The following is a 15,500-nucleotide window of genomic DNA, read 5'->3' on the forward strand; positions in this document are numbered from 1 at the left end:
CATCTTCTTCTCCCTTTGCCCCTCTCATACTTATATGTCTTCTCTCTCTAAAATAAAAAATCTTGGAAAAAAAAGGTATACTCACGCAGAAATATATTAACAAATATTAGTATTGTAATTTTCTTTCTTAAAAAAACTCTTTATGGAACCAGAGTATTTAACTCAGGTATGAAGGACATTAATTCGGGGAAAATGGCCTGGGAGATCCTGTATGGTGAAAAAGTAGAAAACCTTTAATTAGGTGAGGGACTTTAGTTCAATCAGTTGGTTTGCATTTCTCATATTTCCAGGTCAGCTATCTAAGCTCAACTTGAAACCTTTTCACAAACTTTGCAATTATTTATATGTATTCTTTTCTCTGAAAGACTAGAGGCTCCAGGAGTAAACATTTCTGAGTTATCTCTTAATTAATTAATCTGTTGCCCTTTTTCCCACTCAAATTCATGTATACATTCAAAGGAATTATTAAGCAGCTATTATTTCACAGATACCACTACAAACAGTATATTTTGGCACCCTTGCTTGGGGTTTACAGTCTAGTCAAGTGACAAACTATTATATATGTACATATATTGCATAGGACACAAACACAGTTCAGTGAATAATGTGAAAAAAAGAATTGGCCAAGTTTTTCTGAGAAATTAAGCTTCTACTTGACTAATGAGACATGAAGCTAGGATTGATACATGGGTAAGGGGGAAGGGGGATTGTGAGAACATTACAGGCAGAGTAAATGATGTCTGAGAAGACCCTGAGGCCAGGTAAGAGCTTAAACTGATAGTCTTTTGGCTCCAGTCTCACTTATATGTCAACACACTTTAAATCTGCAATTCATATTCCTAACTTATTTTACAGTAAAAAATATTTAATAAGTGATTCATATGGTTTTGGACAAATGAATCTCAGCAGAGTATGCGTAGTTCTGTACAATTCTGTACAGTTTGTACAATATTTCTGGCTTCATCCTGTACCACTCCCTCTTCAAACTCTATATATACACAGTCACACTTGTATCAGTATAACAACTGGTAAAGGCATAAAGAAGTTCAGGAATGGTTATCTTCCCACAACCACATTTATTTCTTTGAAATATGGAGTCTTTTTTAAAATGTTGCTCTTTCTTCCTAGGTTTTTATCTTTCTTACTGAATTTGTACTTGGCCTAGAAAGACTCCATACATTTTTCAAGATGAAACAAAAAACAGTTTCTCCTTTGTAGAGGTTTGTCTGATCTTCCCAGGCAAATTCTGGCAACTACTAATTTGCAGTTCCTCTAGTAATCTCTTGCACAGAATGTTATTATGGCACTTGTGTTCTGGTTCTGTATTTACCTGCCTTTGTCCTGGTACAAGATTGTGTTTGTACCAGGAGAGAAAGGATCATTTTTAATATATTTTTCAGTCTTTAATCCCCAGCACTGTTTCCAGTACCAAGTAAACAGTGAATGTAAATTTGCAACATGGATTATCTTGATGGTCTTCCCACTAGCCTTGACCAGGGGTTTTTAGTGCTTCCTAAGGGTAGCAGTTTCCTGCAAGGAATAGGAAGTCTCTTTTATGGTACCCAGACCCTGTTATATTTCATAGTTTCATCAGCCTTGGTCTTTCCTCTTTAGCATCCTAATCATGGCCTCCCTGATAGGCTTGGATTTCACACTGTAGATGATGGGGTTGAGCACAGGGGGCACCACCAGGTATGTATAGGCAACTAAGGCATGTACAATGGGAGGTAGGTGCCCCCCAAAACGGTGTATCATGGACAGAGTAATGCCTGGGATGAAGAAGACAAAAACAGCCAGGATATGGGAGACACACGTGTTGAAGGCTCGGATGTGTTCCCTGGGAGATGCCAGTCCTAGCACTGTGTGTAGGAGGAGAATGTAGGAGAGAACGATGAGCAGAGAATCAATGCCACCGGTGGACAGTGCCATACAAAGCCCATAGAGGATGTTTATTGTGATGTCAGCACAGGCTCTTCTCATCACATCAGGATGGAAACAGAATGAGTGGGACAAGAGGATCTTATTAGGGAAGAAGTTCAGACGTTTAAGCAGGAAGGGCACTGGGAAGAGACAAAGGGTTGCATGGGCCACAATGGCCAGTCCAATACTAATGATGACATTATCGGTGAGGACAGCTGCATAGTGAAGAGGGTTGGAGATGGCCACAAAACGGTCAAATGACATGGCCAGGAGCACCGATGACTCCACCACAGAGAAAGAATGGAGGAAGAACATCTGGACCAGGCAGGCATTGAAGCCGATGAGCCGATGGTCAAACCAGAGCACAGCCAGGGTGGTGGGCAGTGTGGACAGTGTGAGGCCCACATTGGTGAGGGCCAGCATGGACAGAAAGTAGTACATGGGCTGGTGCAGGCTGGGAGTTCTTCTTATAGCCAAGAGGATCAGGCAGTTTCCAGTGAGGGCCACCGGGTACATGGAGGAGAAGGGGATGGAGATCCATCCATGAACAGCCTCCAGCCCTGGGATACCAATCATTAGAAAGGCATGTGGCTGGAAGAAGGAGATATTGACATAGGACTGGGAAGGCAGCATCTTTGGAAAGCAGTTGAGGTTTCTGGAAAGATGTGACTTCTTTATTCTGGGGAGACAGAAAGATAATGACAAGACACTTGTTATTAGGAAGACCATTAGTTATGCTATGTGGGTTATTTCATTATTTCCCATCTTCTCAGCTCTTTGTATTAATAACTGTTCCAGGAATATACATATATTAGCTAATATGTCTTCAAATCAATGTAGATTGTAGGGGATAGTTTAACTTCCTCATGATTACCATACAAAAATGATTGAAATAGAATTAGAAATTAGTTAATTCTTTTCTTTCTTTCTTTCTTTTTTTTGGGGAGAACTTTTATTTATTTATTTATTTATTTTAATTTTTCTTAAAGATTTCATTTATTTATTTGACAGAGAGATCACAAATAGGCAGGGAGACAGACAGAGAGAGAGATGAGGAGAAGCAGGTTCCTTGCTGAGCAGAGAGCCCTATGCGGGACTCGATCCCAGGCCCCTGGGATCATGACCTGAGCGGAAGGCAGAGGCTTAACCCACTGAACCACCCAGGCGCCCCTGGGGAGAACTTTTTAAAAAAATTTATTTTTTCAGTATTCCACGATTCATTGTTATGAAGGGATTTATGTTAATGCTCTTTAATATGTAAAACCCTCTCTAAATGCTCATCATCATCATCATCGTTGTCGTCATTGTCTTCTGTGTCTTGGTCCTTATTTTTTCCCGTTAATACTGAATTTCACAGTATTCTAAATGCTTTCACATCATTATTTCATTTTTGTGTCATAATTACCTTGCTGATAGAGAAGGGAAATCTTTTAGTTAAAGTGAAAGAAAAGAAATTCTGAAGTCCATCTGAAGAAGAGAACACTGCACAGTCTTCCAAGTCAGTTATTATTGTTATTATTTTTTAAAGATTCTATTTATTTTTTTGACAGAGGGAGAGAGAACACAAGAGAACACAAGTTGGGGAAGGAGAAGCAGGCGTCCCACTGAGCTGGGAGTCTGATGCAGGGCTTCATCCCAGGACCCTGGGATCATGCCCTGAGCCAAAGGCAGATGCTTAACAAGTGAGTCACGCAGGCACCCCAGAGTTAGCTATTAGAACTCAAGACCTTATTGTGTTTGAGGGTTTGAATATAGATCCTAGGACCTTCTCTTTTAATTATGTCCCAGTAATTGTAAAGTCTCAGGTTGAAAATGAGCATAAGTATTAGCAAAGGATTGATAAATGAAGAGACATTTGATGCTCCCCAGGTCACTGAGAACACTTAAATATTTGTGGTTCACCTATGCCTTGCCCAGAGAATATCAGCCTGGATAAATTGATGTTCTTGTAATCCAGGCTACCCATTGCTTTTCAAGAATCATCCCCTCATTCCATTCACTCACCATTCCCCCAAACCTTTAAAAATCCAGTCAAACATTTTGTTCAGCCCCATCACACTCAGAGGTCTTGATTTGTCCTTGAGTATGCCTACCTGTGAATCAGGCAGCACAGACACCTGACCTAGCTGGGAGGGCCATAACTATAGGGAATATGGGCCCTGAGATGCTTTTCCAAGAGTTTGGATTTCTATAGCCACACACTTAAAACATGAATCATGTTTTAGTCTAGTCTCCTTTAGTATTTAGTGGGATCCATCCTATTAACGTCACCATTTTAGTATCTGATCCTGGGCAACTAAATTTACCAATTTATCAATTATTGACTATCTCTTATATTTCAGATATTAGACCCCTCATTTATTTGTTTGTAAATAATATCTCTTGGTCTTAAAAAAATCATAAAAGTTTGGTGTCTCTGGGTGGCACAGTTGGTTGAGTGTTCAACTCTAGGTTTTGGCTCAGGTCATGATATCAGCATCAGAATCTCAATCTGCTTGAGAAACGCTCCCTTTGCCCCTCTTTCTCATGCTCTCTGTCCCTCCCAAATAAATAAATACAACCTGAAAAAAAAAAAAAGAACCATGTAGGTTAAGTATTTGTGTGTCTTTCATTTTTTATTTTTTTAAAAGATTTTATTTATTTATTTGGCAGACCTAGATCACAAGTAGGCAGAGAGACAGGCAGATAAAGAGGAGGAAGCAGGCTTTGTGCTGAGCAGAGAGCCAGCTAAGGGATTCAATCCCAGGACCCTAGGATCATGACCTGAGTTGAAGGCAGAGGCTTTAACCCACTGAGCCACCCAGGCGCCCCTTAAATAATATAATAAACATTAAAAGTGATAATGTAAAAATAATAAAATGGGAGGGGAAACGCTTCCTGTGTCTTGGCATAGAGGGCACCAAATGAGATATTTGAGCAACTGAACTGTGGAGGAGATGCCTAGAATCGTCATCATCTCTAGGTTTATCCATTCTACCATATCTGTAGGAAATTTTATTGGGCTTTTTGGTTTTTTCCTTTACTGTGCATTTTAATGATATCAGATCAGGCTTCCGGAGTCACACACATTTTCTGCCCTGCGGGCCCCCCGCCCCCCAGCAATAGAATCTTTCAGAGACTCAGGGTTCTTTGTGTCTCTGTCCACTCTCTCCATGCCCCCCAGGGCTCAGGTAGGTTAAGTGCCCCTACTTCCTGTGTCTATTCTTCATGTGATATCATTGTGAGTTCCTATAGGCCATTCTGGAAATGAGTTTGAAGTCAGGTGTCTATTTGGCTTAAACGTTTTTAGTGGTTTTACATTGCCTGTATTGGCCATGAGCTGTCCTACATGCTGGAGATTTGTGAAATGTGGGGGTAGTTGGATCGGATTATCTGGAAGAGTTTGTAATCTCCTGTTGTTCCATGGTTACATGATTTGAGGCTGTGCGAATAAAGCGCCTTCTTATTTCTCACAAAATTGTCCTTTTACTGCTCATTGTGACCTTTTGTGTTTTTCTTATAAAGTCATTTGCCTTTTATTGTGCTAATTATCTCATTCCTGTTTTTCTTTTTGCTAATCTAGGTCACATTTCTTATGCGCCTCCTAGATGCATTATTTCACAATTTATACTGTATAGTTTACATATAGTAAAGACTCATGGTTCCTTTAGATTAATGCAGTTAGTATCTACTTTTATCGTACTATATTAAGATCAACCCAGGAAATACTTTGTCATTGGCAGCATAAATCAGAATAGAGGATGCATTCTGTGGTCTCCTTTGATTTGCAGGATTGATTTGAGGATTGGTCTTACCTGGGATTTATATCACCATTCTCTCTCTTTTCATCCTGCTTTATCTAATACTGAATAAGTGAAATGATAATTATGTGATGTGAAGGAGATGTGATCCAACACTGAGGTGTAATCATTTTGCAATGTATATGCCAAGTGATTTTCTTTTAAAAGGCTCTTACTCAGAAGATTATGAAGGACAATCTCATAATGAGAGTTGAGACACCAAGCAAACATTCAGAAAACTGGCAGGATGCTTGCTGGGATGGGATTTTTCAGATACTCTTACACTGTTGCTCTCCTTAGAAAAGCAAAAGAGTACTAATCTGCTTGGACACAGAGTCTGGGTTTCCAAACAATTACCTGAATCAGGACATTTTCTGTGCTTTAGGTAAGTAGCTGCCTTCCTTTCCTGTGCCGTATCTAGGGGCATAGATCTGCTGTCTCTGGAAGTCCAGGCCTCCTCACTCTTCTTCCTGCTTCTAACATCTGCTCACCCCCATCCCATTGGCTCTTCCTCTTGGCAGCAGCTGAAGAAAGGGGCTCTCAGACTCACTAACCAGACCTCCGTCTTTCTAAAGAGTGTAGAAGAGACTGTATCTGGGCCCCAAGGTACTCACTTTGCTTGTCACAGCCTTCTCTAACTCTCCTCATCCTGAAGGAGCCTGGAAAAATATGCAACTAAGATACTACCTTTACACCACTGGCTGGATGCCTTAGTGAGTTGAGTTGCTATTCCCTAGGGATGTCCAAGCCATAGCCACAGAGGATAGTCTGTGCTTACTTTTTTCTGGGCAACAGAAAATGTGTGGGATACATGCGTTGGCATAGAGGGCACCAAATGAGATATTTGAGCAACTGAACTGTGGAGGAGATGCCTAGAATCGTCATTATCTCTAGGTTTATCCATTCTACCATATCTGTAGGAAATTTTATTGGCCTTTTCATTTTTTTCTTTTATTGTGCCTTTTAATGATACCAGATCAGGCTTCTGGAGTCCCACTGAACATTTTCTGCCAACCCCCCACCCCAGTAGAATCTTTCAGACACTCAGGGTTCTTTGTGTCTCTGTCCACTCACTCCATGGCCCCCAGGGCTCAGGCAGGTTAAGTGCCCCTACTTCCTGTGTCTATTCTTCATGTGATATCATTGTGAAATCAAAGCCTCATTCTGTTGCACAGTGAATATATATCAAGTAACTGGAGGAGACAGATGGAGAATAAATTGTCCGAAGACAGAGAGAGATGAATGAAGGCACACATCTTTACTGAGAGCTTCCATATCTCTGTTTTTGTGTTTTTAAATTGTCTTCCATCCTAGGAAACTTTTTCTTTTGCTATCGTGTTCCATCCCCAGGAGTTTCTTCTTTATCCTAATAGAGTAAAATAAATTGAAAACCCGAAGAAGCCACACATCTGAAATAGAGCAGTATCTGTTGTGTGTGTGTGTGTGTGTGTGTGTATGTGTGTGTGTGTGTACATGCATAGCATCTTTATTGAGAAAGAACAGATGTGCAAAAAACTGTACTTATTCAATGTATACACTTTAATGAATTTGGATCTAAGCATTCATTCATGAATTTATCATCACTATCAACGTAATACACATATCTATCAACTCCAAAAGTTTCCTTGTTATAATGTCAAGATTTCTTTTTTTTTAAGGCTGAATAATATTCTACAGTATGTATCTACCACATTTTCTTTATCCATTCATCTTTTGATAGACACTTGGGTTGTTGGATATTGGGTGTTATGAATAATGGGGCAATGAAAATGGGAGTACTAGATATGTGAGAAATAGATCTCAACATAATAAAAGATTTTTATGACAGGCCCACAGCTAACTTCATATTCAACAATGAAAAACTCAAAGATTTCCTTTTAAGATCAGGAACCAGGCAAGGATGGCCATTCTTTCCACCTCTATTTTTTTTTTTTTCCACCTCTATTTAACACAGACCTGAAATTCCTAAGAAGAGCACTTAGAGAATAAAAAGAAATAAAAGCATCCAAATTGTAATATAAGATGTAAAATTATCTTTCTTTGTAGACAACATGATCTTATGTATGGAAAACGCCCGAATTCCTTAAAAATCCTGTTAGAACCAATACACAAATTTAGTGAAGTTGCAGAAAACAAAGTCAACATAAAAACATCAGTTGTGTGTCTATATATGAACAGTGAACTATCCAAAAACAAAATTAATAAAACAGTCCCATTTACGATGACATCAAAAAGAATAAAATACTGAGATGAGGTGCCTGGGTGGCTCAGTCAGTTAAGTGACTGACTTCAGCTCAGGTCACGATCTCAGGATCCAGGAATGGAGCTCTGCATTGAGCCAGGTGTTGGGCTCTGTGCGCAGCAGGGAGTCTGCTAGTCCCTTTTCCTTTCCCTTTGCACCTCCAACTACTCGTGATCATTCTCCCAAATAAATAAATAAATAAATAAATAAAATATTCTTAAAAATAAAATGAGTGCCTGGGTGGTGCAGCTCTTGGTTTTGGCTCAGTTTGTGATCTTGGAGTGAGACCAGTCCCCGCAAGGGGCTCCATGCTCAGAATGGCATCTGCTCCAGACTCTCTCTCCCTTGGCCCCTCCTTGCTGTGCTCTCTCTCTCTCAAAAAAATAAAACAAATAAAAATAAATAAATAAATAAATTTAAAAAACAACGAAAATACTTAGGTTAAACTGGATCAAGGTGTTGAAAGACTTATATACAGAAAACTATAAATTATTGATGAAAGAAATTTAGTCATAAATAAGTGGAAAGACATTGCATGTTCATAGATTGAAAGACTTAATATTGTCACAAAAATCCATATTACCCAAAGTGATCTTTGAATTCAGTGCAGTTCCTATGAAAATCTCAATTACATTTTTTGTAGAAATAGGAGAAAATAACCCTAAAATTCATATGGAGCCACAAGAGATCCAAAATAGTCAAAGTAGTCTGAGATAGAAGAACAAATTTGGAGGCATCACATTTTCTGATTTCAAAGTACTTTGTAAGTCCATAGTAATTTAAAACAGTATGGTATTGGGAACCTGGCTGGCTCAGTTGTAGATCTGCATGCTGGCTGTAGAAATTATTTAAAAATTAACAAAAAATCAGTATGCTATTGGTATAAAAACTGACATTTGATATAGGGAGCCCAGAAATAAATGGCATGTGTACAGTCAACTGATTTTTGACAAGGGTCCCAAGAATATGCAATAGGGAAAAGACAATTTCCTTAACAAATGATTGGTAAAACTGGGTATCCCCATGCAGATGAATGATATCAGACTCTTATGTTATACCATATACAAAAAACATGGACCTGAAATTATAAAACTCCTTAAAAAAACCAGAGAAGACTCTTTATGACTTTGGACTTGGCAATAATTTATTAGATATGGCCCAAAGGCACAATCAATAAAAATAAAATTAGACAAGTGTGGCTACTGCAAACTAAAAAGTTAATGCACAGCAAAGGAAACAACAGAGTAAAAAGGCAACCAATGGAATAAGAGAAAATATTTGTAAACCACATACCTGATAAAGGACTAATCATAAAATATATATGAGGAACACTTCCAACTCAATAGCAGAAACCCCAAATAACCTGATTAACAAATGGACAAAGAAATTGAATATATATTTCTCCAAAAACCTACAAACAGCCAGCAGGTATATGAAAGGGTGCTGAAAATCACTAATTATTAAAGAAAAGCAAATAGAAACTATAGTGAGAGATCATCCCACAGATCTTAGAGTGACTATCATCAGGAAAGGAAGAAAGGAAGAAAGAGAAGGAGGGAAGGAAGAAAGGAAGGAAAAGAAAAAGAAAAAGATAGATTGATTCAAATGATAACAAATATTGGTAAGAATGTGGAAAAATTGGAATCTGTGTGTACTGTTGGAAGTAATGTAAACTGGTGTAACCTCTCTGGAAAACAGTGTTCAGGTCCTCAAAAAGTTAGAAGTAGAAGTACCATATCATCCAGTTATGGCATTTCTGGATGTAAACCCAAAAGAGTTGATGTCAGGATTCCAAGAGATATTCGCAGAAGCATCTTAAAAAGAGCATTTATATTGCTCTTTTAAACATTGGCCTCCAAATTTTTTTCAAATTGCCAACTCCCCAGTTTTCTGCCAGTGTGCCTGCCAGTGAAGATAGTGCCTGCCTCAGTGGTCTCTTTGGGATGACTTTTAAATGAAGGTGTCTCTACCCCAGGGACATCCAATTTTAAGAGCTGAGGCAAAATAAAATGACTCTCTCCCAATACAATCTGAGGCAACTGTGGAAGGCTGGAGGAAATTCATTCTTGAGCAAGAAAATGCTTTTTGGAGCAAAGGATGCCCATTTGCTCCACAGCTGTGTAAAACTACATCTATATCTTCCATTGCTGGAGTATGGCTTGAACTTAGTAACGAGTTTTATTGATTAAACATCAGGATATTTCTTCAGGAATTATGATTTATAAATAGGTTTATTCAAATTATGTTCCTGAAGCAATGTCTAGGCCAATCCCTTTAATGGGTAATGAAGACATTCAGTGTAAATGAGTGAATCAGTAATTGCCTTCCAGGAAGTAAGAATACATTAGTAAAAAGATGATTTCAATAGCAAGTGGCAAATTCTTTGAGAGAGGTGTATGCCAGTTTCAAAGAGAGTGGAAGAGAGAAGATGAGGGAATGAGACACAGAAGACAGAACATTTAATCTCTTCCTGGAAGGACAAGAGTCTTCCAGTTCAGGTGGAGCAAAGTAGTAGGTGACTACTACAGTAAGAGACTATAGTCTGTAGACTATAGTTTGTAGACTGTAAGCTGGGGATCCACTCCCAGGGGCTGTAGAGTTATGGGTTCATCCTCTGCTGCCTGCATTTGGAGGTAAACTGGGGGAGGAGTGCTGGACCCTGTACCCAGAGATCTTCATTTCTGACCAGATCCGTTGGCTTTGTGCTACATTCTTTCACTGTCTGCCTTCCTTCCTTCATTCACTAAAACATTACTTATTAAGGAATGTATTCTTTTATACTAGGCCCAAATTAACCACTGAAAAGACAGAAATAACTAGAACATCATCACTGATCCCTAATTTCAAAGTCTCATACACGATTGTATATAATTACAATATAGAGTTTAAAGCACTACAGTTGAAGAAAGCACAAAGTGCTTAGGGATCACTGTGGAAATCCCTGGTTTGGCTTTGGATGGGACTGGGCAAAATCCCAATTCAAGTGTTAATGGAAAGCACATTCTAGCCAAGAAGAAATTGAATTATTTTGGTTCCTCTGCATTCTGATTCTGCATTCTTAACACCAATGGATTAGCTTACCCAGGCTCAGTCTGAGGATCTCTCTCAGCATTCATTCGATAATTTCCTGAGAGACTGTGTTGTCTCTCTTGAGATTATAGGATTGTGGGCATAGGGCTTGGGGCTCACTTGCCTTCCCCCTCTTCCCCTCGCAGACATGTGCTCATGCACAAACTCACACCACACACATACACATTTTTTCTGCAGATTAATTTGAAAGTAAGTTGTAGACATTGCATTACTTCCCAATAAACATTAATCATGTGCCTCCTAAAAGTACAGTCTCTTACATAATCACCAAACTATTTTCAAATGTAAGCAAATAACACTAATAATATTATCATTATAAAAGGCATATTCAAATTTCACAATTGTCCTAATAATTACTGGTTAATGCTAGTGTTTGGTTGTAATATCCCTTTAATCTCTTTTAATTTAGATTAATACCCCAATATTTTTTAAATAAAATTGAGTTTTTAAAGATGCTCAGTTAATGTGTGTATGTGTGTATTTGTCAGTGTGTGTATCTATGTGTGTGTGGTGTTTCCCATATTCAAGATTTTTCCAATTGCTTTCTCATGGTTGGATTCAGGTTGGACAATTTTGCTGGGTGTTTTATATATGTGATTTTTGTCCTTATTGCTTAAATCAGAAGTTATATAAAATTAGATGATCTTATTGTTGGTTAAGCTAAATTTGATCACTTGCTTACGGTGGTCCCTGGGAGTCTCTTTATCATAAAGGCATATTCATCCTTTCCTATTTAGTAAATAGCTTGTGCAGTGATACTTTGAGACTGTGTGAATATTTTTTCCCAGTATCTTTTCAGCCTTTTTTGTTTATTTTTAAATTACATTAAAAACTGCAAAAGGTAATTTTCTAAATCTATCAATAATTTCTAAAGAAGAGTTCTTTTTTCATTCTTTTCTTCCTCTTTGTCTTAAATATCACTATGGACTCACACTTTCTTTAAAAATTCAATTTGTTGTAACTGTTTGCTACCAAAATTATTTTTAATGTTCTATTTGACCCATCTAGAGCCACTGGTAGCCTCTCCAAATGAGTTTCAGTGTATTTTTTCTACATGACTTTACTGTTTTTTGTGTTCTTTATTGATTTAGTGCATAAACTATTCCAGTGTTATTTTATAATTTTTTCTGCTTCATACCTAGGATTAGTCATTGCTCCAAGGATTCTAGGTTATTTAGAGTGGGCTATGGTATTTAAAACCAGTATGTGGGCTCTAGCTTTGCTCACTACTTTTGGGCTGGCAGGAAGGGCTACCAAAGATGGTGAAAATTCCCACCACAAGACCTGAACTCGGACAGGAGAACAAAGACCCAAGCAGGAACCTGAGACCCCCGCCCCGGGCTCCTGTGGACCAATGGGATCCTGATGAGCAGGAGGGATATCCAAATAAGGGAAACTTGCCAAAAGACCCCTGAGCTTTCCCCAAGACCCCTTAAAAGCCCCCTCCTCTCTGCCTTGGGCGCGACTTCCCCCACTCTGCTTTCCAGAGTTGCGGAACCTCGCCTGAGGGTGCCCACCTCCTCCCGGTGCAACTTTCTCGGCTCCCCTTCACCTGGGCCCTGAAACTTCACCGGAGAGAACCTTTAATAAACCTTGCCTTACACTCACTTTGCCTGGTGTTGTGTTTATCTCGCCGGAAAAACCTTACAACTACTTCTGGCATTTTCAGAGGACAAAGAAGAGAACTATAGAGGTAAGATTTTAAGAATACATCTAATTTTCCCATTATTAACTTAACTTTAGCTTCCCTTCTCTTTTTCCGAGACTGTTATCACAGTCTCTTAAATGTGTTCCTTGCATTCTTTTTCTCCACTTTCACCTTTCTAACTTGTAGCACACAGTTAAACCTGTGTAACTTTTACAAAGCAGTAGGCTTCCCATGGCTGACTCTTAAATAAGGAATGAGGGCGGATATTTCCCTGAGGTCTGAAAGGCCCCAAGGAGCACAAAGTATGCTCATCATTTCTATCTCATCTCCTGTCCTTCTCTCTCCAACACGCACAGATTATGAGGAGCCACATCTGACTGACTACTCACGTTTCCACAAACACACCAGGGAGTTCCACACCTCAATGTTTTGTTTTAAGGAGTTATGTATTTATTTTAGAGGGGTGGTGGAGTGGGAGAGAGAGAGGGAAAGAGAGAATCCCAAGCAGATTCCCTGTTGGCATGGAGCCTGCCAAGGTGAGCTCAGTCTCAGGACCCTGAGATCATGACCTGAGCCTAAATCAAGAGTGGGTCACTTAACCAACTGAGCACCCTGGTGCTCCACGCTCAATGATTTTGTGTTTTACATTCTTTCCCCTTTATTAGGTATGCCTTCCCCTTCCCCACCTTTTCTGTGTGACAAACTCCACTCACCTTCCATCCTTCTTCCCTGACTCCTTTCTCATTTCCTCTTGATGAGACAGGAAACCCTCTTCCAGGTTCCTGTAGCACTTTGTGTGTACCTATCATAGCCTTATTGCACTTAATTTAATTGTGTGTTTAGAAGCTTCTGTCCTGCAACAGGGACAAGACCACATATAATTCATTTTACTATCCCTAGTAATGAGCACAGAGTCTCTTGTACAAGTAAATACTGAATTAAAAAGCTGAAGTTAATGAGTGCAGGAAAGAATCAAGAAGACTGTTTGTCACCCATCAATCTGACGGTATCCAGTTGTCATATTCTTGATAATGTGTCTGGGTCAGGGATCTGAGTAAGGGGTTTCTGGACATAAGACTGGCCATGTTTTTCCTCATATTCTGTGGTTGTTTCTTGGTTTCATCAGCCTTGCCTCTTCTCTCTCAGCATTCTGAACATGGCCTCCCTGATGGGCTTGGATTTCACACTGTAGATGATGGGGTTGAGCACAGGGGGCACCACCAGGTACACATAGGCAATGAGAGCATGTACAATATGAGGCAGGTGCCTCCCAAAACGGTGGATCATTGACACGCCTATGACGGGGATATAGAAAACCAGAACAGCTAATATATGAGACACACATGTGTTTAGGGCCCGCACACGCTCTCTGGGAGAGGCTAGGCCCAGCACCGTATGAAGAATAAGGGTATAGGACAGGACGATAAGCAAGGAGTCTATACCCACTGTGGATAAAACTACATAGAGCCCATAAAGGATGTTGACAGTAATATCAGCACAGGCCCGTTTCATGACATCTGCATGGAAACAGAAGGAATGGGACAGAAGGTTCTTATCAGGGCAGTAGTTCAGTCGCTTCAGTAAGAAGGGCACAGGAAACAGGGATATAGTGGCTCGAGCCACAATGGCCAGTCCAATCCTAATGATGACATTATTGGTGAGGATAGCCACGTAGCGAAGAGGGTTGGAGATGGCCACAAAGCGGTTAAATGACATGGCCAGGAGCACCGACGACTCCACCACAGAGAAAGAATGGAGGAAGAACATCTGGACCAGGCAGGCATTGAAGCCGATGAGCCGATGGTCAAACCAGAGCACAGCCAGGGTGGTGGGCAGTGTGGACAGAGTGAGGCCCACATCGGTGAGGGCCAGCATGGACAGAAAGTAGTACATGGGCTGGTGCAGGTTGGGAGTTCTCCTTACAGCCAAGAGGATCAGGCAATTTCCAGTGAGGGCCACCGTGTACATGGAGGAGAAGGGGATGGAGATCCATCCATGAACAGCCTCCAGCCCTGGGATGCCAATCATTAGGAAGGCATGTGGCTGGAAGAAGGAGATATTGACATAGGACTGGGAAGGCAGCATCTTTGGAAAGCAGTTGAGGTTTCTGGAAAGATGTGATTATTCTGGGGAGACAGAAAGATAATGACAAGACACTTGTTATTAGGAAGACCATTAGTTATGCTATGTGGGTTATTTCATTATTTCCCATCTTCTCAGCTCTTTGTATTAATAACTGTTCCAGGAATATACATATGTTAGCTAATATGTCTTCAAATCAATGTAGATTGTAGGGGATAGTTTAACTTTCTCATGATTACCATACAAAAATGATTGAAAAAGAATTAGAAATTAGTTAATTCTTTTCTTTCTTTCTTTCTTTCTTTCTTTTTTTTGGGGAGCACTTTTTAAAAAAATTTATTTTTTCAGTGTTCCACGATTCATTGTTATGAAGGGATTCATGTTAATGCTCTTTAATATGTAAAGCCCTCTCTAAATGCTCATCATCATCATCTTCATCGTCATTGTCTTCTGGGTCCTGGTCATTACTTTTTTCCTGTTAATACTGCATTTTGCAGTATTCTAAATGCTTTTACATCATTATTTCATTTTTGTGTCATAATTACCTTCCTGATAGAGAAGAGAAATATTTTAGTTAAAGTGAAAGAAAAGAAAATTTGAAGTCCATCTGAAGAAGATAATACTGCAGCGTTCTTCCAAGTCAGTTATTATTGTTATTACTTTTTGAAGATTCTATTTATTAATTTGACAGAGGAGAGAGAACATAAGCAGGGGGTGTTGGGGAAGGAGAAGCAGGCTT

The 15,500-nt window shown here is 39.5% G+C and overlaps 2 protein-coding genes across 2 annotated transcripts; both read right to left on the minus strand.

Moving 5' to 3' along the window:
* Positions 1-1,590: 1,590 nt before the first annotated feature.
* On the minus strand, positions 1,591-2,553 carry LOC131820856 (olfactory receptor 51I2-like). Its single transcript, XM_059156706.1, has one exon. It carries the CDS (start codon positions 2,551-2,553, stop codon positions 1,591-1,593), a length of 963 nt encoding a protein of 320 aa, XP_059012689.1.
* Positions 2,554-13,801: 11,248 nt separating this feature from the next.
* On the minus strand, positions 13,802-14,764 carry LOC131820866 (olfactory receptor 51I2-like). Its single transcript, XM_059156713.1, has one exon. The coding sequence runs from the start codon at positions 14,762-14,764 to the stop codon at positions 13,802-13,804; it is 963 nt and encodes a 320-aa protein (XP_059012696.1).
* Between the last annotated feature and the right edge of the window lie 736 nt (positions 14,765-15,500).

The sequence above is a fragment of the Mustela lutreola genome, chromosome 1 (genome assembly GCF_030435805.1).
Source record: "Mustela lutreola isolate mMusLut2 chromosome 1, mMusLut2.pri, whole genome shotgun sequence".
NCBI lineage: Eukaryota > Metazoa > Chordata > Mammalia > Carnivora > Mustelidae > Mustela > Mustela lutreola.

Coding starts and splice junctions, on each gene's coding strand:
- LOC131820856 (XM_059156706.1), bottom strand. CDS start 2,553: ATGCTGCCTTCCCAGTCCTATGTCAATATCTCCTTCTTCCAGCCACAT.
- LOC131820866 (XM_059156713.1), bottom strand. CDS start 14,764: ATGCTGCCTTCCCAGTCCTATGTCAATATCTCCTTCTTCCAGCCACAT.